The following is a 25300-nucleotide window of genomic DNA, read 5'->3' as shown; positions in this document are numbered from 1 at the left end:
TGGCAAGGGCATGTGCCATTGGTCGGCAAGTGCCTGCACCAATACCGAAATCCATTCCACCGGGGATGACATAACCCTATTCCCCTCCCTCACGTGCCGTGCCAGTTGGTATACGGCTGCTGTGGCTTGGCCCTGCACTCGTGCGGACCTCCTGGAGGTGGCCTGGAGTGTCTCACGCATGAGCTGCGCCTCATACAGATGTTGTTGCACCATTCTGCCCATAGCTTCATGTTTTGCCTCCATCCTAGACAGACGCCCCTCTACATACCTAACATAGCGTAGGGGTGGTGGTTGTCTGGGTTGGGGGCTGATTGGGATCACGTGACTGAATTCCTCAGCATCTGCATAGCTGTGGTCGCTGGATAGATTTCTGCCCCACCGTCTTCCCCAATGTTTTTGGGTAGACCCCCTTGCATAAGGGTGCAGGTTCCTCCAGTTGGGGTGGTGGCTGGGCCACGGGTGCCTCCTGTTGGGGTGGTGGCTGAGCCATAGGTGCCTCCTGTTGGGATGGTGGCTGGGCCACGGGTGCCTCCTGTTGGGGTGGTGGCTGGGCCACAGGTGCCTCCTGCTGGGGTGGTGACTGGGCCACAGGTGCCTCCTGTTCGGGTGGTGGATGGACGGCAGGAGTAGTTGCCCGCTCCCGTCTTCTGGCGGATGCACTTCAATCCTGGTTGGAGGTGGTGGTTGGCTGGCGGTGGCGTGCCCTGGTGTTCATAGGTGTGGTCGGCTGTTCGGCCTCATTGCCAGATGATGTGCCTTTGTGGGTCAGAAAGGCAGGACATCAATGATGGGTGTGGATTCATCAGACAGACATAAGTACTAGTACTTTCAGATGTATGTGCGTTGTCATTGGCCTGGTGGTGGCCATGGCATGGTGCACACATGCATGTGTCAGGGATTCTGTGTGGGTGCATGTGTGGTGTGCGTACATGGTGTGTGCAGTGGCTGTTGCCTGGGATACTGGTGTTTTCCGTTTTGAGTGTTATGGGTGTGCTACACAAGCTATATGACATGGGATGTCTGATTTTGACATGAATGTGTTACACATGTGTCTGCTGCCTATGGCAGTTGCTGCGTTGAGGGTGTTTTAGCGGGATGGGACATGATGGGTGGGACAAGTGGGCCACATGTATCATTGATGTGTGCATCTTGTCATCTGCTGGTGGTGGGTGTCCTTGAAACTGAAGGGACTTTGGGCATGTGGTAGCACAGCGATGACAACAGCAGTTGTGCAGTTTCAGGGGGATGTGTGTCTGCGTGCCTGCAGGTGCAACTTGTGGGGGCAGTCCAGGGGAACTGTGTGATGTGTGAGTGGTGTATGGATGTGGGTTGCAGGCAGGTTTTATGTGGATGTGTGGAACCAGGTTGACGGTGGGTGGACTGCCAGCAGAGCTATACTGGCCTCGGGTACGACATACTTGACATGTTGGCCAACTCATTAGCATTGAGGCTACAAGGTGTGTGATATGACACTGGACCTACGGGGACTGAACAGTCTCATCAGATGTGACATCTCCAGCCTCTGCATCTCCAACTCCCTCAATAGCCTCCAGGTGCATTATGCTGCTGCAGGTTTCTTCACAGGCCTGGAGTTTGATTGGTGATGCAGGTCCCCCTCTTGCGGCCGTGTCCAGGGCGCGATGTGTGGCAAGGAGGTTCTGCACCAGAGACGTAGATCGTCCCACCTCTTGTGGCAATCCCTAACTGTTCTGGGGGTTGCCCCCACAGCTGACACCTTCCAGACGGCCACCTCCCATGTGGCCTTCTTCCATAATTGGGTTTGCCGGCATAGGTCACTGCAGAAGACTTCCTCTGAGTTCTCCACCAGCGTGTCCACAAACATGTTCAGTTCAACTTCTCTGAATCGCGGCTTGTGCCTCCATGCAGCTGGTTGCCTTGAGGACATGTCTGAGGAAGTTTTTCAGTGCTCTGGATATTGCTCTGACTCCTGTGTACTGAGGAATGCAATGGATTGTGTTTTGTTAATGGCCGCCGGTATTATCCTGTTCCAGCGATCACGTTATTTCCGGTCACTGTAATACCGGTAACGGTAACATCAGTGCCGGTAGGTCCGTGAGCGCGGGTCCAGATTCAGAGTCAGCATTGGCAAGGCTGCCAGTATGGGTTTTTTTGGGGCCGTTTGGTGGTGTTACCGGCATGCCGGTCCTACAGTTTCCGGCATGCACGCTGACACGGAATCAACCATTGATTCCGGCAGCAGTGCCACACGGGCATGGTAGCACCGGCATGCCCGTAATTCTGATTTTATACTGTCAACTTGTAATGAGGCCCAATGTCTCTATTTACCAGTCTAGATCGTTCAAATTGGAGTCACTTTCTGTGGCCGATTTCTAAACTACACGTGGCCAGAGGGTTAGAGTCAGTATTTGCTGGGGCAGCTGGGATGGGTGTTGGGGCATTGAATGCTTTCGCTTTAGAAATAGTGTGCAATAAGCTTTCTGCAATAGGTCTTGATACTAACGCTGCTGGTAAATTGCTGGCTCAGTGTGGACCGCTGCTAAGCACTGCATTGAAACGTGCTACAAAAAGCATAGGCAATAATTGGACATGGCAGAACTTTAGCTATGAAGATATTTTTATAGCGTTAGAAGAAGTAAATGAAACTGCAATGGACACTAAGTGTATTTTGTGGCAAACCATGCTGAACCAACAAGTGTTAGCATTTCACTCTGAATGGGGACGTTTGTCTCCTGCACACTGGCATAAAGAATTACATTTACCTGCAGATATGTGGATTAAACCACTTGCTTTTGACTGTCAAGGTAATATTTGCCAAGCTTCAATGCAATTTAGTAGAACAGCTTATCCTTTAGAAAAATGGTGCTGATTTGTGATTTTGCCAACAAAGCTGAATGGTTCTTTGTGGCTTCCACAAATATGAGGGGCATGGTTAGCTAGTCAAAATTACACAACCCATAGTCAAACCTGTTCACCTTGGGACCAAGGGTGGGTGCACCCTCAAACATGATGAATACCTGATCCATTTATGCGCCCTGTAGATGGAGAGTACAATTGGGTGCAATATCACATTAATGAGACTGACATTTTTCAAATTGATCAGGAGCTGCCTTGTATTGTCAATTGACCTGTATGTGAAACGGATAGAGAGACACGAATTATGAGCTCTCCGAGTGTGACAGAAGGCGCTGAGCAGACCGAAGGCAAAAGTGGCCGATTGGAGGAGGAGACGATCCCGAGTATCAAGAGCTGAAAGGCAAATGATGTCATTAAAGATCAAGTTAAGATCCACTCCTACCAGGACTAGAGGGGGACGATTGTTGTAAACCTTTGAGAAGAACCACCCCTGATGAATGTCAGACACTTACGAGTCACTGGACAGAAACATGTTGGGTCACATATAAAATGCAACAAATGGATTTTGTATTAATGTTTGTATGTTAAATGGTGCTGTTTTTTTAAAAAATGTTGAATGTGTTATGTTTGTTTTTTTCATTTGACATTGATGTGCTGTACGTACTCGTCCTGTCAAAGAACCTGGTTTTAGGGTTTTCTTAGTCTTTGTATTTTTTTTAACAGTTTTTTATGAGAATGATGTCTCTTTTTCTAAAATAAAAATGTTTTTTCTAATGAATTAGCCTTTGTGTGATATCACCATTTTTCTTCTTCATTTGCCAATTAAATTTGTTTTTCCTTTTATATTATAAAATATTGTCTTGGTGTCCCCAGACAGTGGGAAGCAGGAGGTCCATGCAATAGACCTTTTGTGATGTGGTTTACCTCATGTGTTTTGATATTGTATTGTTACCATACCTTGCATATTAACAATTATAAGTTGGAGGGTAACCTGTAAGTATTTTGTGTAGACCGGGTAGTAACCATTCTTGACGCTACTACTAGCACCCTGTATATTTTGACCAAGTGCTCTCACCTTGCAACGCATGTAGTACTGAATGACATGCTTATTTGGACCCTTCCTTATGTTATAATCGCGACTCTGCATCATAAGGCTATTCGCCCACGCTTCCTGGGAAGCTTTCGGGGACCTTGGTACCTCAGTGGTTATAGCCGAATTCAAAATGTTAATTGACAAAGATAAGCTGATTATAACAGTCGACCACTTATAGTCCATCACTGCTCATCATTGGTCGGATATATTCACTGGCTGGTCTCCCACCTCTACAAAGCTGTTAAATATAGTGCTTCACCCCTTGCTTTGACTGTTATTATCACTTTGTCTGATTGATATAATCTTTATAGGCTTACTGAGAAGAATGACAGTTATATACCAGAATGGCTGAGCTGGAGAAACACCTGACAGGGTTACAACATTCAATTCATGCTTCGAGAACAATGAAGGGGTGGAATGTTGGGTTCCATGTCATTTCATTGCCTACTTTTACATCGCCAGGCTTTTAAACGTGCACATTTCATAGGTGTTTTTCTTGGGGGGAGGGGTCTCCCCAAACCACCCACCCACACTTATTTTTTACTATTGCCCACCCGCCCAAACCCTTATTTGCCCTTTCCCACCCCCCCTAAAAAATTTGATGAGCACATTCGATGTGATGTGCACGTTTAAAAGACTGGGGATGTAAAAGCAGGCGATGGAAGGACGTTGTACCGAATGTTGTACAATGACAGAACAGCTCATAAGGCTGAGGCCTGTCAGAAGCTGCTAGAAGAGTTTACACAACATTTGATGGACATACACAATTGATAAAAGCAAAGGGCAGACAGGAGAAGGTGGGGAAGGGGGTTCATCAGTGAGCTAGCTGTGCATGAAGGGTGTCCTGGAACTGAATACATTTAAGTGACTGTTCCTGGCTGCGGCGTTGCCTTGTGTGCTGGCCTGTCGGGGAAGAGCTATCCAGTCCAGTGTCCTTTGAGAGTCCCTAGCGCAGCCAAAATAATGAAGAAACGTAAGACTGCGTTTATGTCAGCATAAATATCTGTGCAGTTCGTAGTGATTATTTTTCCATTAAATCTATTTATTGTGAAATAAATGCCAGTTATAAAGCGTTTCCTTTCTTCTGAGTGAGTACATTGTTTCACGCAAATCCGAACCTGCATAAGTGTGCTCATTACAGGCTGATTAGAGTGAACATGAACACATAGGTCCCTTATTGGACAATGCCCGGCTCAAGGACAGCTGCATGTTGTGTGGCTGTTTCCGGCACAGGGTGTTTACTTGCCCTCACAAAATGATCAAAGAGGAGGCTGGGCCCTCCTGTTCTGCCATTTGTCGGGCTACTCCCGGATGACCAGAATACACAGCCCATTCCACAGCAGAGCTGACTCACAGGAGCAAACATATGTACGATTGCAATTGGGATGTGATGGTCGTGATCATAAGTAGCACCGTGCACTATGCCTAAACTATGCCTAAACTCAGGTGTAGGGCAGCTGAGCGGAAGTGGAATTCATTGTGTGGACCATCTGACAAACTGCCCTGCTGCCTCCTTCAAAGGCAATATGGACTCTGCATCCGCTCCAAGAAAAGAGTCTTTATTCAAGCCCACATCTCCGAGGTATCAAACAACATGGGCAAACTTTTCAAAGTCTGCAAGGAACTGGCCAATCCTGCAGCAGCCTCTTTTTCTGTCACACCAACCCAGGACCTTTGCTTGGCCCTGGCTGCACACTTCATCACAAAAACCCAAGAAATCCTTTCACATCAACTCCGGAGCCTCCTTGCCCCCCAACCCCTTGTCTTTCCCTCTCCTCCCTCTCACCCGTGACACCCGATGAGGTCACTAAACAAGTCTGGTCTATGAAGGCCTTATCCAAACAGGTGGACCCCTGCCCATCCAAAACCATTAAGGACAATATTGACTCCCTCGCCCCAGCCTTGGTGGATTTCTGCAATCTCTCCTTTTCCACTGGAGATTTCACAACTGCTCTTAAGCACTCACTTGTGCACCCTCTGCTCAAGAAACCCTCTGCCGACCCCTCCCTTCTGGCAAACTACCGCCCGAGACCCTCCACACTGAATCTATTGGTTGCTTCCATGACCAAGACCTGCTCTCAAATCTTGACACTAACACTCCCTCTGTCCTCATTTGCCTTGATCTCTCCTCTGCCTATGACACGGTAAACCACAACATCCGGATCGCATGTCTCTGTGACATCTTGGGAATCACAGGTCAGGCTCTAGCATGGTTAACCTCCTTTCTCTCCGACCGCCTGTTCCAGGCGGAACTCTGAGCCTTTCTCTCGACTATAGCTCTCTCAACCTGTGGCGTTCCCCGGTGATCAAACCTATCCCCCTGGTTCTTCAACGTCTATATGTCTACCTTGGCACATGTGATTGCCACTTTCACCTCCAACATTCAATGTTAGGCGGATGACACACAACTATCTTTCAGGCTACCCTCAGCCACCCCCTCCTCCTCGCTCATATCTGTCTGTCCGCTATTCAGTCATGGTGTGCTGCAAACGACCTCTGCATCGACGCCAGTAAGAATGAGATCGTTTGCATTGGGACCCCTGCGCCCGCCTTCCCACTTTCACTCTGACCGGCCTCCCTTGGCTCTTCGCCCGCACCCACCTGCGAGTTCAAAAACCTTGGGGTAATTTTTGACTCTGCTCTCTCCTTCTCCTCTCACATTTCGGACATCTAAAAAAGTCTAACTATCAGCTACACCTCCTCAGAGGTACTCTACCTTTTTCCACTTTGCCCCAGCGGCTCACTGTCTCCAGAGCCCTGGTTCTCTCAACGCTGGACTATTGCAACAGCCTCTTCCTCAACCTCCCTGCTTCTGCCCTGCACCCTCTGCAACTCATCCAGAACAGAACTGCATGAATTATCCTTGGCCTTAAGCCCAGGGACTGCATCCCTCTGGCGCTGAAATCCCTTCAATGTCTCCCTGTGGCTGCAAAGATCAAGTTCAAGACCCTGTTCATTGTCCGCAAGGCTTTCTGGGGCCTGGGACCTACCTACCTGCAAAGTTGCCTCTCTAAATACTGTCCCTTGCGAGCCCTCCGCTCATCTACATCCAACCTTCTGCGAGTTAGCCGGTTCTCCAAGCAGAGATTTGGAGGGAGATCCTTATCCTCAGCAGGTGCCTCCCTCTGGAACAACCTCCCTGCCACCCTCTGTCTTGAGCCTGATCTCCTTAAATTCCAGAAACTCCTCAAGACCTTCCTCTTCTCCTCCTTCTCTCTCGCTCTACCCTGCTGATCTAGCTCTTTGTTCTTTCCTTCTCTCCCTCCTCTTCCTTACAGCTTGCAGACTGGCCACCTGGTGTACCTCAGAGTGTCATAGGTCCCGGGCAACCCCACCAATCTTCTCTGCACTTGCCTCAGGGCCCTCAACCCCACCCTCCCTCAATGCACTTAGAATTAACCCTAGAGAGTGGCTCTCTCTTCACTTACCCCAGTCCCAGCCGACTGGGTGCACTTGGATCTCCCCCTCCCTTGACCGTATGTGCAATTGCACGATCCGAATGCACCTTTGCCTGAAGATCATCTGTCTGTTCTCCCTTGTCTTCACCCCTTAATGTGCACTTGGTACAAGCTCTAAAATTGTCGTCAGCCTATTTGCTGTAGCTCAACTGTTAAATGTATTATATTCACTTAGTCTGCCTGTGCAGTCTACTATCGTCTCAGAATTTCAAGGACTCTGAGGGACTGTTGTTTTTTCCCATGTTCCCACCCACTGTCATGAGGAGAGGTGAATGGAAGATTTGGACACGCTGGAGAAGCCATTAGGATGACCCACCACGGTACTCAGAGCTGCGGTCTAGTGTTTCCGTACCCTTCTCTTTTTATCCTGGAAGGCCACGACCCTTCGGCGCGTTGCAACTGCTTCGTTTCATCGCTCAGATGGTCTGCTTTGCGTTCCAGCCCTTCCTCATGGATACCCTTCGTTCTTTGCCAATTTCCTGCTTGCTTCGGGTTGTAAGTCCTGACTTGCACGCCCCTTGTCTGTTACTGTTTCTGCATTTCGCCGTCTCTGTGTCCCTCTCTGTTTCTGCCCTGTTACTTTCCCACTCCACTTCCCGTCCACTTTGCGGTTCAGTGCTTGCCTCTGTGCTGCCTTTTGCAGCTTTTTGCTCTGATTCATTCACTACCGGTAAGGAGTTTCTCTTATCTTCCATACCGGCATTTTTGTGTTGGATCTACACCGCTCTGTGACGTGGGAAGGATCGCGTTTCTCTGCTTCCTTCCTGTGGCATTACCTCTCTTTGGATTATCTTTATAGGTTTCCTCTATCCTGCCTTTCTCTGTATTTCTTGCTCCTTCTACTTACACTGTTTATTACCTTTACTGCTGTTACTCCCCTCCACCGGTACACCAGATTGAAGTCCCAGGCTCCTAGTGGATTCTCAATTGGGATTTCTTCTATTCTGCTAAGTTGGCTTGGACTTTCATCTTGCCTTTGAACTTTCATCTGAAGAGACATTCTAAAGAACTCCACTTACCCTTCTTCCTGCCTGTTGGTACTGCTCTTCAAAAGTTCTTCAGGTTTTTTTTATGCCACTGACTTTTTTCCCTTCCTGGGCTGCACAAGGGGGATTGTCATTCTTGTTGCATTTGGTTTCTCTTCGCAACGACAGTGGCGAGTTCCCGGAAGAGACCCTGCTTTCACTAAGAAGGGAACTCCGGACAAGAACACCATAGAACCTTCTGGATCAGACATCTCATCTAGCGACTCAGACACTGAAGCACAGGTGAGACCCTCAGTTGATGACAGTTTGCAACGCCCAGATATGGAACTGCTGAACAGGTCCAGGAGTTGCTAAACGCAGTCCAAGGTCTCTCTCTCTGGAAGTTCAAGGATTAAAGGCAGAAAACAATGTCCTTCGCCAGATGGCCGCAGCCAGAGAAGCCCATCAGACAGACTTACCTCCTTTAACTCTTGCTGTTTGGAAGTTTGACGGAGCACCCAAAAGTGTCATGGAGTTCTTAAACACTTGTACAGTATATTTCACATTCAGGCCGGCGACTTATGCTTCGGAGCATATCAGAGTGGGCTTTCTTATCTCGAATATGATAGGCAACGCCCTGGCCTGGGCAACCCCACTGGTCACCTCTAATAATCCAGTATCGCAAGATTACAATGCGTTTGTCACACTGTTGCGCCAGACATTCGAGAGACAGGAGATAGGTTTCTCAGCTGGAGAAGCCTTGCTGGACATTAAGCAAGGATCGATGGATCTTCTGTCTTACATCTCGACTTTCAAGCGCCTGGCTGCAGAAGTTGGGTGGCCTGAATCTGTTCAATTCACAGCTTTCCGAAGAGGACTACATGAAGATTTAAAGGACGAATTGGCTCGCATTCCCCATCCTACCACCTTAGCCGACCTTTTTCCCCTGGTTCTCCAGATAGACTATCGGATAGCAGAACCCAGATCTGAGTGAAAGAAGGTCCGGACACCGACATCACTCCCGCCTGTAGCCAGTTTTCCTCTATCACAGTCCCAAAATAGGTTTGGGGATGAACCTATGCAGATAGTAACTGCAAGAGGCCCTCTAACCTCTACTGAAAGAAACTGAGGGAGAGAAAAGGGGTTATGTATGTATTGTGCATCTGATATTCACCTATTGAGGGATTGCCCCGAAGTGCCTCCAATGTGTTGGGGAAATTAAGAACCCTGGTTTTAGAGGGAGCCGCTAACCGGGGTTCTATTGAAGGCGCTACCTGTGCTCAAACGTCTGGTGATGACTCTCGTTTTATGGTACCACATGCCACCCTACAATGGAAAGACCAACCTAAAAAAGAAGTACTGGCCCTTATCGACAGCGGAGCAGCTGGCAATTTCCTCTATGTTAAGTGGGCCAAACAAGAAGGTATCCATTTTGTCAATAAAGAAGAAGAGCAGAAGGTGGAAGGCATGGACAGGCGGCCATTGTGTTCTGGGCCTATTGTTCCATCAGCTACAGATGCTCTCGTTTGCATCTCCAATCATCAGGAAACCCTTACTTTTGATGTGATACGAGCGGCCCACTTCCCAGTGATACTAGGCATACCATGTCTCCGCTGACACAATCCTGTTATAAACTGGTCCCGCAACACTCTGAAATTCTGTTCGGAGCTTTGTCAGCAGCATTGATTTCCATCTACACGGGCGGAATGCGCTTCAGTTACATGTTTGTCTTCGTCAGCATCGTCGCTGCAGGTCCACAACATTCAGTCATTCCTGCAAGACTACGCTGATGTATTTGAAGACCGGATTCCCAAGGACTTGCCCCGCACAGGTCAGAAGATTGTGCCATTGATCTTGTTCCTGGTTCGACTGTTCCTTTCGGCGCATGTTTTCCCTTACCATTCCGGAGAGACAAGCTTTACAAACTTACCTGGACCAAAACCTTCAAAATGGGCTTATAAGACCCTCCAAGTCACCTGCAGGATTCTCTCTCTGTTTTATAGTGATAATGGAGTCCAGTGAACTTCGCCCATGTATCGACTACCGGGGCCTTAATAAGGTTAGTGTGAGAGACCGCTACCCCATGCCGATAATCAAGGACATTTTGGAAGCAGTAGAAGGAGGTCAGATATTCAGCAAATTGGGCTTGAGAGGGGCTTATCATCTCTTACGGATTAAAAGAGGAGACGAATGGAAAACGGCTTTCCGTACATCTTTTGGTCTGTATGAAAACAGAGTCATGCTGTTTGGTCTGGTGAACGCTCCTGCTGCCTTCCAGAGGTTCATGGACCATTTATTCGCAGGCCTTTTGTTTGTCTCTGACATAGTCTATTTGGATGACAATTTGGTCCTTTCTCGTCATTCTCTTCAACACCAAGCTCATCTCACGGAAGTCATGGAACGATTGAGACAGAATCAACTCTTCGCCAAGCCTAAGAAATGCCTCATCGCTGTTCCCTCAGTACCTCACTTAGGCTTTATCCTTTCAGCACAGGATATTGAAATGGACCCCAAGAAGGTTACAGTGATTCTTTCATGGCCTTCTCCTGCAACTGTAAAAGAAGTACAAGCCTTCCTATGTCTCTCTAGCTTTTATCGAAGATTTAAAGAGACCTTCTCTGAACAAGTCTCTCATCACCACTCTGCTGAACAAAATGTACCCTTTGTCTGGAATATCAGGGTTGAACAAGCATGTCAGGGCCTGAAGAAAGCTTTTTATTCTGCTCCTATTCTCAAACAACCAGACCAAGGCCAGCCTTTTATTGTGGAGACCAATGCCTCTGCAGGAGCATTGGGGGCAGTGTTGAAACAAAGACACAATGACCTGGAACACCTGGTTGCCTACCTCTCTTGCACCCTCACACCGAGCGAACTCAACTACTCGGTTATTGAGAAGGAGCTGCTGGCAATCAAGCAGCGTGTTCCGAATGGAGACATCTCCTACAGGGGTCTTTGTACCCTTTTGAAATACGCCCAGACCATAGTACCCTTAACGTTCTGCAGCAAATGGAGTACAGAAACCCGTGGCAAGCCAGATGGGTACATTTCTTCACTCAATATGATTTCGTTATAACCTACCTTCCAGGCAGCAAGAACATTCTTACAGATAGCCTTTCCCGGAGTCCATTGACATTCATCAATCCCCAGTTTCAGGGGGAAAGGCTATTCCCTGAAGTACGAATTGTTCATACTGTATCAAAATTCCTCCAAGAGATAAAAGCAGCCACTCCCAGAGCACTGAAGCCGCTGCTGAAGATCCAACAAGAACGTCTGTCTTCTAAGGAAGGACTATGGTTTCATCAAGGAAGACTCTTGGTACCAGACACAAAGCTTCAGTCGCAGGTTCTTCACTGGGGTCACAAATCCTTCATTGCTGGGCACAAGGATGTTACGGCAACCGCAGATCTTATCAATCGCAAGTTCTGGTGGCCTACCATTAAGTCAGACATCAAACAATATGTTCTTTCCTGTCCGGTCTGTGCCAGGTGTAAAAATCCTACAACCAAACCAGCAGGTTTGCTACGACAACCAAGATTACCTACAACCCCATGGTCACATGTATCTATGGACTTTGTAGTTGACCTTCCCTTATCTCAAGGGCGTACAGCCATCATGGTCACGAATGACAGTTTCAGCAAGATGGCTCATTTCACGCCCTTGAAAGGTGTAGCATCAGCTCCTGAAACAGCACAGGCATTTCTAAGAGACATTGGCCGTCTACACAGCCTACCAGAGACCATTCTTTCTGACAGGGGTACCCAATTTACGTCCACCTTTTGGAAAACACTATGTCAACTTTTGGGTATTGAAAGAGCTCTTACTTCAGGCTACCATCCCTAGTCCAACGGACAAACACAGCGTCTCAATGCAACCATGGAACAGTACTTGAGATGTTGCGCCAACAAACAACAAGATAACTGGGTTTCTCTCAACCCAATGGCTGAATTTTCTTACAATAACACCACCCATTCAGCTATCAAGATGTCACCCTTATTCTGTGTCTACGGGCACCATCTTCGTTCGTTTCCCATGCACAGTATCCCCAGTTCTGCTCTTCCCACGGTAGACTCCCTTCTGGAAGATATTTTCAGGATACAAAGAAAATCACTTATCAACCTACCTGAAAGCCGTGTTCATTACAAGAACCAACCAGACACTCATCGAGGCCCGGTGCCAGATTGGCAAGTTGGGGACAAGTTCTGGCTCTCCACCAAGTATCTAACCAGATGGACCCATCCGTCCAAACTAGCTCCCAAATACTTAAGTCCATTCCCCCTTCTTGCCCGCATCAATCCAGTGGCTTTCCGGCTGAAACTCCCTCAACAACTACACCAAGTCCATCCTGTCTTCCATTCCTCCTTACTGAAGTCTCATATACCAGACCCGCAACATAGGAAGACCGCTTTCAAGCTACCAGGCAAGGATCATTTGTCCGAGGAGCACGAGGTAGAGAAGATCATCGGTTCCAGCTATTACAAAGGCTGATTACAATACCTGGTCCGATGGAAGGGGTACTCTCAGGCGGAGGATTCTTGGGAACCAGTCTCCAACATAGCTGCCCCCAGGTGTATATGACAGTTTCAAGCCCGCCATCCGGCCAAACCTGGGGTCGGTGCACCCAGGAGCAGGTATACTGTCATGAGGAGAGGTGAATGGAAGATTTGGACACGCTGAAGAAGCCATTAGGATGACCCACCACGGTACTCAAAGCTGCTGTCTAGTGTTTCCGTACTCATCTCTTTTTATCCTAGAAGGCCACGCACCTTCGGCGCGTTGCAACTGCTTTCGTTTCATCGCTCAGCTGGTCCGCTTTGCTTTCCAGCCTTTCCTCGTGGATACCCTTCGTTCTTTGCCAATTTCCGGCTTGCTTTGGGTTGTAAGCCCCGACCTGTACGCCCCTTGTCATTCCTTCCCTGTCCTCCGCGTTCACCTTGCAGTTCTGTCTGTTTTGTCTCTGTTACTGTTTCCGCATTTCGCTGTCTCGACGTCCCTCTGTGTTTCTGCCCTGTTACTTTCCCGCTCCGTTTTCGGTCCGCCTTGCAGTTCGGTGCTTGCATCTGTGCTACCTTCTGCAGCCTTTCGCTCTGATTCATTCTCTTCCAGAAAGGAGTTCCTCTCATCTTCCATACCGGCATTTTTGTGTTGGATCTCCATCGCTCTGTGACGTGGGAAGGATTGCCTTTCTCCGCTTCCTTCCTGTGTCATTACCTCTCTTGGGATTATCTTTATAGGTTTCCTCTATCCTGCCTTTCTCAGTATTTCTTGCTCCTTCTACTTACACTGCTTATTACCTGTACTCTTGTTTACTGCTGTTACTCCCCTCCACCGGTACACCAGATTGTATTCCCAGGCTCCTAGTGGATTCTCCATTGGGATTTCTTCTATTCTGCTAAATTGGCTTGGACTTTCATCTTGGCTTTGAACATTCATTTGAAGAGACATTCTAAAGAACTCCACTTACCATTTTTCCTGCCTGTTGGTACTGCTCTTCACAAGTTCTTCAGGGTTTTTTTATGCCACTGGCTTTTTCCCCTTTCTGGGCTGCACAGTGTTGCGTTTGGTTTCTCTTCGCAACGACAGTGATGAGTTCCCGGAATAGACCCTACCTCTTCACTAAGAAGGGAACTCCGGACAAGAACACCTTAGAACCTTCTGGATCAGACATCCCATCTAGCGACTCAGACACTGAAGCACCGGTGAGACCCTCAATTGATGAGACCCACCTTGAGCGCTTTGAAACACTTGCCTTTGTATAGGCACTTTATAAATAAACAATACCATACCATACCATATAGCTTTATTTTAGAGATTATCCTGCGAGCATCATGGGTTACTTATGATCATTGTAGTTTTGGTACAGGGAGTGCAGCCCCTGCAGCAGATACTTTTCTGTCGCTGCCGCTGTCAGTTGGGCATCTGTGACCTCTGGCCCTGCTCTGTACCACAGGTAGAGCAGTGCAAGGAAGGCACGGTATCAATAGTAAGACAAACACAAGTGATCACATTTCAAGGGTGTTTATTAAACTTTAGCAAGGGTAAAGGATAAACGCTTATCTAAACCTAAATCTATAGATAGGAACAAGCTACAACCATCAAATAATAATAATGCAGTCCTAGTGGACTCTTGTCAAAATAAAAAGGGCCTATACTAAAAAACCTATTGCCAATCCCTACTTCTAATTTAAAAATAATGCAGGGTAGTGTTCATGAAAAGGAAAGAATTGTTCACAAAATGATATGTCAGGATGCTCGGGCCGTTGGCCTCCCTTCCCCACGTTTTCAGCACAGGGCAAGGCGTTTCACTCGAGGAAAGCACACACTCTGGCTTCTGCAGCGCGAGGATACAGTTCAATTTCCACAGTTCAGACATTCTGTGTCCAAGCCTTGCTATTTCTTGCAAGTCTCTTGACTCAGAGGGCCTGCTGTGCAAAAACAACATGCAAACATTCTTTTCCTTTCACCTGTATTGAAGCTAGGTGTTCACCCTGGATCCCTCTCAGGCGGGCTCTGATCCTTTTTCAAAAGTTCCAAGTTGGATCCCCCTCTTCCGGGCTCAGATCCCTTTCACACCAATGTTCAGAGAATTATTTCTCGGGTGACTCACTGTTCACCCTGGATCCCCCTAAGCTGGGCTCAGATCCCTTTTTTTCGCTCAATTAGTCTCCCTCAGCCGGGCTCGGACCAATTGTGATGTACATTCAACTATCGAAGACTTTCGAATGTGCACAAGGTTTAGCTTGACCCGTTGCATGGCCCCTTCGATCGCAATATTCCTTTTTCTCACACTCATCATCAGCTGGATACCTAACAGCTTTTGAATGAGCGCTCCACGTGACGCTAGACCACTCTGTGTATGGTATTTTTTCTTGGCCTCCCAAAGTTCAATTAGAAAGTTCAACTACTCCTTTTGGTTTCCAATTTTATTTGCGTCACTCATTGCAAACACGTCATACACTGTTCTCTTTATACACAGTAGTCGTTTGGAACCTTGGTTCAAAACACAAGCAGGTTTGGTATCAGTCTCTCCGACTCACTGGCGGTGCTGTCTTTTCTGACGCTGCTTTGTTGTAGGAGCCAAGGACAGTACCACAGCGGCAATTGCTCTTCCCCGTCTGGGTTATCTTCCCCGGTACCTCCGACACAATGTGCAGGTTTTATCAGCCTTAGTTTCTGATCTTCGGTTTCTTACTTTTCAAGGCTCACAAAAGTAACAGTCTTTAGAGGTCAAGGGCACTTCCCTCCTTGCGACCCTCTCTGGTCTTGCTGTCTTTCTCCTTGTACTAAACTGCCATCTTGGAACTGCTGTTTCCTCGTGTGTTTTGCCTCGCTCTGCCTTTTATTCGTGTGGGGAAGTGTGATGGAAGTCAGGTATGTGTAATGATCGGCAATTGCCTGACCTTGCCTGACCATGGTGTTGGGACATGTCAGGCATACAGCTCTGGTGTTAGTCCATTGTCGCTCACAGTGGACTGGGAGAAAGTGAGAAAGTGTTTGTGTGGGTTAAGGGGGGGGGTGGTGGAGCTCCTAGGTATCCTACCTGGTAGGATGGAGAAAAGGTGTTATTGGGGAGGGGATACTGCGTCTCACACTCCGGTGTCCCACCACCACTTTCGGAAGACACCTCATCCAGCTGATCCTCCCACACTGGTCCACCCCCAGGAACTGGATCCAAAAGCGATGGCATGTCCCGGCCACCTGGTTGACAGATCTCCGGGGACTAGCGGGTGAGACACCTTCAGGTTTCTCACAGCAGGCACTGCGGATCAGGATACTGAGGCTGCCAGACACAGATACATACTATGCTTTTGGCATGGAGCTCATGAAAGGGGAATTCGATCATCCTTTCAGAGATGGAATTACCAGCATCATTTTATCAGTTAATAAAAATAAAAAAGCTAGGGCTTTTGCACGCTTGCCAGATGGCAATTCCTCATAGGAAGTGTGTGGAAGGAGGCACCATCCCTAAATCCCTTATAACACAAAGTGGGCCTAGGAGAGGGAAAGCTAGGAGGCCCCCTATGGAGGAGGTCGGTCATCCAATTAGGGAAACCACAGCCGCATTTAGTAAGAAACCGATAGGTGTATTTGGCAGTACCACTAGCCCCTGCTAAGGACGCCTGTGCTAAGGAGTGGGAAAACTGGCAGGGACTAGTGAGAGAGACCAATTTAAGTTATACAAAATAAGCACCCTTGGAACAAAGAAAGGTCTCGAGTGGTTATTTGCGGCAGACCCATCACACTTGATATTCTTTTAGATGGTTGGTTTGAGTCACATTTGTTAAATCAGGATTATCTGCCTTTTCTTAAATGTTCTTTCCCCGGTATTCCCACATTGGACTTTTTTCAAAAGATTCATAAAGGTTTTAAAGAGCCACCTTGACGACCTATTGTTTCACGCATGGGATTTTTATTAAAACCCATATGCAAACACATTGATTAGCACGTCCAACCTGCGTGTAAAATCTTACTTCCCATATCCAGTACACTTCAGTAATCTTGTAGAAGCGTGATAATCTTCGCCGTGATTGTAAGTAAGTAATCTTGTTTGTCTTTTGCTCCTGAGCTATTTTGCCGGTCCTACCTAGATTTGTATTAATTTCCGTAGATGTTGCCTCTTCATAAACTCCCACTTTTCATAATAAAGGAATTCAAGCTTGCTCATATTTCCATGGGGCTTAATCCCAAATGCAGTTTTTTAAATTTTTTTATTTTTTATTAAGTTGGTTCAACTATTTTTATACAATTTTTACAAGTAATTTCTTCCATCTTGTTTGTTTTGGTTTTTATGTCCATAAAGTCTTATTAGGTTGAAAGTATAAAAGAAGAGAAGAAAAAAAAGGAAAAGGATTTTTCCTTTTTTGTCAATTAATAGTCGGGCCGGATGTCTTCATTCTGCGTCTGATTTAATTAGTTTGTTTGGTTTTTTCCTGTATCCAAATCAATATTCTGGAGGTATTGTCCTACTGCAATGACTGATTTTATACTTTGACCGCTCATTCCACCAATTTTCCTCCTTTAGGCACTTGTGAGCCCCTAAAAAGATGTCCCATGTGGATCCTTCTTTTTGTTGTCAATCCAGGACAAGAGAGGAGAACATGTCTTATTGTTTCCACTGTATGTTTCTGATCACAGAACCGACACAGAACCAACAAGTGTTTTGACCAGACCAAGATTACCCTGCATACCCCGATAAATCCCATACTCGCTGAAGTGTCCTGGTCATGCTCTTTCTTCTGGTCCCGTTAGCTTCTGACACTATTGCGAGGAAAGTTAAACAACACATAGCAACAGTTTGATGCCAGTTGTATTTCTTTATATGTGCATTTTGTGGAGAAAAGGATTTTGCTGCAAAAGCTGTTCAGAACTGTGTATTTTAAATTGACAGCAAATAAAATCACAGTTGGTCTTTTCTTAAACATTACAATATATTGTTTCAGACAGAGCGGGCTATCAGAAAAAGTGACATATGCTGCAGATGATGTGAGTATTGACGTTCTAATACACCTCTTCTTGCAGATAATTGGTTTATTTAACATTCACTGACTTATGTGCATGAGATCAGTCCTAAATGACACTATATTTCACTGTGTAACGTTAATAGCAGTAGCGCTGCCTGAACCAACTAAATACTATAGAACATTTGAAGAGAAATTCCATTGGAAGTTTCAGTGCATGCTTTGGTTCCAATTGACAGCATTCAAATGTACTGGTTTCTATTGGGTACATGTTTTGTGTTTTATATTCATCCAACAAAACAACACATTCTCTGAGGAACAGAGCTCCTTTCATCCCACTGCAAACATTGTTGTACTAGGGTACTAGCCCTATCATTAGTGAAAAATTTGCTCTGGTTCAATAAATGCATTGCTCTTTGTGATGAACCCTGCGCAGTCATCACAAAATCCCAGCCTCAAGTCGCCTCCCATGTGACCAGGGAAAGGCAATCCCTATCTGATCCTAAACCCTAGGGGTGATATTAGAAGGGAGCGTCACATGGGAGGAGAAGGCCATCCAGGTAATGTCAGGGGAATCACTGTGTTCTTCCTCTTTTGAGGATGAGGTTTCCCTAGTGCCTGAATATTTAATTGCATGTTTCCCCCCCAGACTTACCCAAGGTGCCACATATGAGAACCCTTATTGTAAACATGAAAATGAGGCATATACGGGTGAAGGAGTTAATACTACTATTCCTAGTAGTTATAACTGCATTTTGTTTGGACTATAGATCTAGGAGAGAACCATTAATTCCTTTGAAATCTTCCCTTAAATATACATCCTTTAAATCACTAAAGCAGAGTGGATTAGATAATGTTAAAACAACTAAGAACATTATGAACTTCAAGTCCCATAATGCTCCTAGTACTGAGACGAGGAATTGGAGTCCAGAGTTAGAAAAGTGGAATGCACGGTCTAGTTGTTGTGACCCACACCTGAGCAGGGCCTTTAACCATTTAAAAGCCTTTCAGGTGTGGGCCAAAAAGGAGCATCAGGAAGAGGCTGAGGTTGTAGTTGCTGTTTTAGTTGCTGCTGTGTTGACAGCGGGATGCCGTGCAGAGAATGTGGGGAGGTCAGGATCCCTGGTGCATGCAGAGGATGCGCAGTGGGAAGTAGTATTGAGGCCAGCGCCCCCGGGGGAGAGAGAAGCACCCTGCGCCCTGTAACCTGCACAGGTGGAAGGTTTTCACTAGTGAGTGTACAGGGTTGTGCAAACTCCGTTGACGGATCACATGAGCAGTGGCAGGCTGGTGGGATCTGTCAAACGTTGTAAGAGTTCCGAACAACGAAGAAGTGGAACCAGCGTGTCAGAAGGAGACAACAGGACAGACCAGTGAGTTTTCCTGATGCAGGTGACCCACGGGTGCTCCGAAGGACACAGTGGAGTCGTTTTGAATACGAACATTGGAATTTAAGCAAACTAGGCACAACTCTCCTTTTAACAGAGGTCGAATAGGAAAATAACCTGCATTGCCAAAGCCAAACTCAGCTTTATCCATTAAGTGAATATTCCAACCCGCATTGCCAAAGCCAAAGAGGGGGCAGTAATAAAACAAAGGAGATATACATTTCCTGGAGAGGCCTATCTAAAAAGCCAACATTATAATTTACATTGCCAAATCCAAAGAAAGCTGAGAGTGACACCAAGGCAAGTTGAATTTAACAGTCCCATAACAAGATACCTCGACGGGAGGAAGTTGGAAACCACATTACCAACAACCAAAAGGTTGTCTCAAGGAAAGTCAAATACAGCAGGAGAGAAGCCCTCCTTGTAAAGAGGAACAAGGCAGAGAGAAATGTAACCTGCTTTGTTTCTGGCAAACAGATCAATGTGAAATGTGTGAACTATTGTCCTTTTGTGCAGTATATTGGAGAAAGAAACTGTATGCCAATTGTGTTGACAAGCCTTACCACAGAGTACAAGTTGTAGTAGTATGAGTTTTATCCGAGCCGGAGAGTGAACCAGGAATGGGACAAATAGTGGTTAGTCCTGGCAGGCAAGTTGACCAGGAAGAAGATAACTAAGTTTAATGTAGTAGAAGGTTGTGGTGGAAAGAAGTGGCAGAATCCGTTTCAGTGTTTGCTGAACTGTTGTATAACCATTGTGACTAAAATGTTGTTTCTAAAGAGGAAATGTGCCATGATAACAAGTGATTGATCTTCAGAGCACATTTACCTTGACTTCTGACTTGATGTGTGAAGAGAAAGTATTTTTGGTTTGCCAAGAAGAAGGTTGTGAAAACTTAAACCATTATCTGCAAGTGTGAAAAACCATTTGAACTGAGGAGGACATATTGAATGAAAAGAACTTTAATTTCTACCTGGAGTGGAATTTGGCTAGTGAAAATAACTTTTCTGACATTGAACATTCGTTTGGAAAATCCTGACTTGATACAGGGGAAGGGGATCCGACCCTGGTCACAAGTATTCCTGTTTATAACTTTTGTTTTTGAATTTATAGGTGTTTTAGCAAGTTTAAACAGCCAAATGCTTCTTGTAGGATTTTGTTGTATGTATTAGTGTAAGGGACAGATATTCTAGACATCAGGCCATTTTCCTTTAGCCATAGTTTACCAGGTAAGGAAATCCTTGTTAGGCTAGGGAAAGATAGGTGTTTTTGTCACCCCTTTTAATTTAATAATATTGCGTCTTGTGAGAAACCTATACCTGTGTGCCTGTCGACCATTAGTGACCCCTCATATCTAGCACCGATGCAAAGCTTCAGTGACATGCCAAGTTCTGTGATTGTTTCACATTAATATGTATTCACCAAAATATTCTGACTTGAGAGAAGTTGCAAGCAGACAAATTTGCAGAGATAGCTTTGCTCACCTGTCATGCCATGCAATTATTAAAGGCACCTTTAATTTACATTTATCTTTTGGTTTAATCATTGTGTGAAGAAGCCATCTATCTAACCTTTTACAGTGGGTAAACAAGCTCAGGCTGCCCTAAGCTAGTGGATGGTGGACCCGGAAGAAGTATACATCGGATCCCAAGACCACTTCAACCGGTGGCCCTGCACTAAGGGAGGGGGCAGCCACATGACATCCACAACCCCATCACCCCCACAAACAGCAATACAAATCAAGGGGGAAGGTGTGAGTTAGAATCCCTTAAAATACCCCTTAACATAAGGTTAACGCTTTTAGAGAGCCTACCCCACACTTTAACCAACCCCAAACACCCAGTATAGCAAATAATGCCATCCCTTATAAGGAAATAGCTGCAAAATGTAAAAGTCACTGATTAGCAGGGGAATACATTTCCTTTCTTTGGCACTAATGCCAATGGAAACATATCTGATTTTGAGTCATACTTGTGCAGACTGCAGAGATCCTGACTTGCATTATCTGCACGAGGAAGGAAAAAACATATTCTCCCAATAGCATAGCAGGGGTTACAAATGTGCATGTTCTTTGCGACGAAGGAATTCCAAGTGCAATTAACAGCTTCACATGCTTAACAGAGTGATTTCTTTCTGGAGCTTAACAACTGACAGAACCTTGTTCTGCTTTAGTCCCGTGCAGTCTAAAGAGATATTTTAACATCCTAACCCTTCCCTTCATGAGGGGTGTATAGGTGGGGCTGTCCCAAAATGACCCATTTTAGGAGATATAATTTGCTCAAAAATGGGGTACACAAACTGCAGAAAGAACACAGCTTTATAACGGGACAGCCAGGAGAGAGCACACAGCATAAATCTTAACATCTCATTATGCCCATTGAGGGACAAACCATTTATAGCTGCACATCATACATTTTACATATTCAAAAGTTGTTACAATAATTCAGAACCTAAGAATATCATTGGGTACGCATCACAAAACCCCCTCATAGAACATTATACACCATGCATACTGATTGGCTCAATTCTTCCTTGCCAGCCAAAAGTTCCCCACTCAAAACCATGCTCTTTTTGGCTGGCACTTGCAAGGTATTCCTGATAAAGATGGTCTGTACTAATTGGAGCATAAAACTTCTTAGATAGCTTTGAGGCTTTGTGTCCTTCTGAGATATGACCAATGAGGATGTCAGAAACAATAGGAAGGACAGATATGTTGCAAACCCCCTGAACATTATAATTGGGCTTCTCTGTTCTCCCAGCCATGCACCTACATGCTATGTGGCTCCTGTCTTGACACGGCTCACAAACCAGTACATCATGATCTTTTCGCTATCTTTTTGATGAACAGCCAAGCTGAGACACCCCTGTTCGAATTTAATTTCATCGCTTTTCTTCAAATTATTGATGCAGTTACCTCACAAAAACAGGTACTTCGTGGCGTTCTCATTTTGTAAATTAGCACTAATGCAATGTCATGTCCCTGGTGTATTTATTCGCCTCTCACCTTGGATGGCAGCTGCTGGTCTGGGATTGTCTTTAAAGTTATGGAGGCTGCTCCCTTTGCAGCAATTAATCAATGTCTGCTTTTCCTACCAAAACATCTTGATCTTGAGGTGCATGCACTCATCACATAATACAATTCAATTAAAGGGGCCTAGTTTCAAGAACCAACTCAACAAAATAAACTGATGGAGTTTGTTGCCTGTAACTGTGATTGAATAGTAAACAATTGCTGTTCTCTTGCTCATAAAATCAATGGCAGCTGATACTGTACAAACACACACTTCATAATGAGGGCAGTTCTCAACTCTGCAACCTAATATAGCACTATACCCTACTGTGTATATATTGGATTGCTTTTCTGCACTTGTGTTTCCATACATGACTGCATGTGAATTTCTTGTGCGTGTATATCTGACTATGATCCTAAAGCTCTATTAGAATGAGGCTAATATATATCTATGCTGCCTCTATCATTCAAACGTACACGTGTCCACCTCATAACCATGTGGCCATTAAAAAAAGCCTAATATCTGGTGTGTGGGGTTTTTCTCAACTTGTATCTTGTAAAAACAGAGAACAGGGCTATGGGGGAGGAGTGGCAATCATAGCAAAATCGGAATTGGAACTCTTTGCTTCTCCCATAGCTTGTCAAGGCTGCAAGATCCTCCAAGTGAAAATGACTCCAACTCCAAATATATGTGTACATTTCATCCTTATATACCGCCCTCCACCGGCTTTACCAGACTTCATTGAGGAAATCTCACAGATCTTAGGCCCTGTCGAGGGGCAGAATACAACCTCTTTTTTCTTAAGTGATTTGAACTACTGGAGGGGGGGAAGAGACTGACAAGTAGCTATCGAATTGAAGGGAACTGTAAATAACTTGAACTTTCAAGTTATAAATACCAACCCTACTACAGCCAAGAACCACGTTAGATTGGGTGGCCACTAAAAACATTGCCATCGTCATTGACCAAACCTCTTCCTGTATTTGGTCAGACCACTACATTGTTAGCTTTAATTTCCAATTACCGGAGGCTGCGGTTAAACCTACCCCAAGGTTATCATCAACCATAACTTCAACAGGATAAAGGCTTAGGACATCTCCATATGTATAGCAACTATAATGAGTGAAACTGAGAGTGTGGACTCCGTGGAGCGTCTAGTTTCTTCTTTTTCTGACAGTTTCTTGAAATTGCTCAATGAAAAAAACAACTCTGGTTCAAAGTCATGAGAGACAACCCTGGCCATAAAAATTGGTTCACCCCCAAACTTAAAATGATGAAAAAGCAGAAACGTAAATCGGAATCCTAGTGGTTAAAACATCAAAGAGAAGAAAATAAAATAGCTTGGAAGGACTCTGACAAAACCTTCAAAAATAAAATTATCAAAACTAAAAAGGAGTACTACAACATTGAGGTAAGTAGGCCTCCAACTGCCCCAAACAACTGATAAGACTCCTGGAGTAGCCGAAGGGCCACCTTACCCCGTTCCTCCCTACCTCACTGGATGTACTAACAGTACAAACAGCCATCAAGGCTAAAATAACAAAGTTTAGGAAGAAAATCAAAGAGGCTCTGCCCAATGTAGCCACCCCTATTGAGAAACAGTGCTTGGAACATAGAGGAGAAGGTATCAAACATTTTGCCTTCTCAGCTATAGCTGTTCCTGATATGCAGAAGCTTCTCTCATTCATGCACCCCACGTCATGCTCAGAAAAATCCCCCCTCCGAAGTTAATCCCAGAACAGAGAGACCTGTTTGCCCCCTTTTTTACTAGATTTGCCAACGCCTCGTTTAGAGATGGCAGGATCCCCAAGTCAGTCAAAACCGTTGTGGCCACACCGCTATTAAAAAAAAAACAATTTAGACCCAAATGACCCGGGTAATCGCAGACCCATAACAAATTGCCAGTTTCGACTTGAGATTTTAGATAAACTTGCCTGTGTGCAATTCCAAGCTTTCGTGGAGAATAGCAACATTCTGCATGATAGACAATCTGGCTTTCAACCTCGGTATAGTACTGAGACAGCCCTACTAGATCTGCAATCGCACATGCTAGGAATAACCGATAAGGGAAAAGCGGGTCTGCTGGTCCTTTTGAATCTTTCCGCTGCATTCGATCTGGTGGACCACCAGTGCCTCTTACACTACTTAAGTAATCTGGGATTATGTTCCGAGGGGGCTGTTGACCATTCTTTTTTATCTGGCACAAATCCAAAATCCAATGGGGTCCAGCAGTTTCACCATCGGCCCCTATCTGGTGCGCAGTCACCAAGGGGCTAGTCTGTCCCCCATCTTGTTTAACCTTTACACAAGGTCACTTTGTTCTCTTCTGGACGAGTTGGGTGTATGTTTCACCAGTTATGCTGATGAAACCCAGCTGGTTTTAGGGTCTACCGGGGATCATTTGATTGACAACGAAGCCCTCAATAACATCTAGCAGCAGATAGAACTCTGGATGTCATCCAACTGGCTTTGTCTAAATGGCAATAAAACAGAGATTATCATTTTTGGCTCCAGACAGGCTTGGGTGAAACTGAGCCCGTCCTTTCAGAGTTTTACAATTGGTGATAACATCATACCGGTTCAAACCAAGGTAAAAACTCTGGGGGTCCAGGTGGAGGCCAGCCAGAACTCTGAGGCACATGTTAACCTGCGGAGTCAAAGCTGTAATTACCATTGCCATTGCCTGAGAATTATTCACCACCACATCCCTGAAGGGAACAGTGCTACGATAGCTCGAACTACTATTATCTCCAGGCTAGACCCTGTTGATTGGAGCTTCAAGCTCTAGCATAAACAAATGTCAGTTTCTACAAAACGATACAATACGCATCATTAAAAAAGTCTCTAAGCATGCACACATCTCAGAGCATCGACAAAGTCTTCATTGGCTCCCTATCAAGGAAAGAATATTGTTCAAGACGGGAACCTTGGTGCACAAGTGTATTTTTGGACAAGCACCTACCTACTTAAAAACGTCTATTACACAGTAATGCGTTACCAGAACCCTTTGTTCCTCTAATAAAAGGCAGATTAACTTCCTTGAGTATAAGCGCACCAATGGACAGGGAAGATCCTTCCCAGTCAGAGCAGTGATC

General features: G+C 45.7%; 1 protein-coding gene across 3 annotated transcripts in view; it reads left to right on the top strand.

The window, feature by feature from the left end:
* Window positions 1–25300, top strand: part of KIF25 (kinesin family member 25) — a 1016252-nt gene that overhangs the window by 455310 nt on the left and 535642 nt on the right. For all 3 annotated transcript variants that reach the window (XM_069607411.1, XM_069607412.1, XM_069607410.1), the window contains one exon: window positions 17789–17831. In XM_069607411.1, coding sequence (XP_069463512.1) covers window positions 17789–17831 — 43 coding nt within the window. The remainder of the gene's footprint in view (window positions 1–17788; window positions 17832–25300) is intronic.

This window comes from Ambystoma mexicanum, chromosome 4q (assembly GCF_040938575.1).
Source record: "Ambystoma mexicanum isolate Mex_15411 chromosome 4q, UKY_AmexF1_1, whole genome shotgun sequence".
Classification (NCBI taxonomy): domain Eukaryota; kingdom Metazoa; phylum Chordata; class Amphibia; order Caudata; family Ambystomatidae; genus Ambystoma; species Ambystoma mexicanum.
This window is presented reverse-complemented; position numbering and strand designations above follow the sequence as displayed.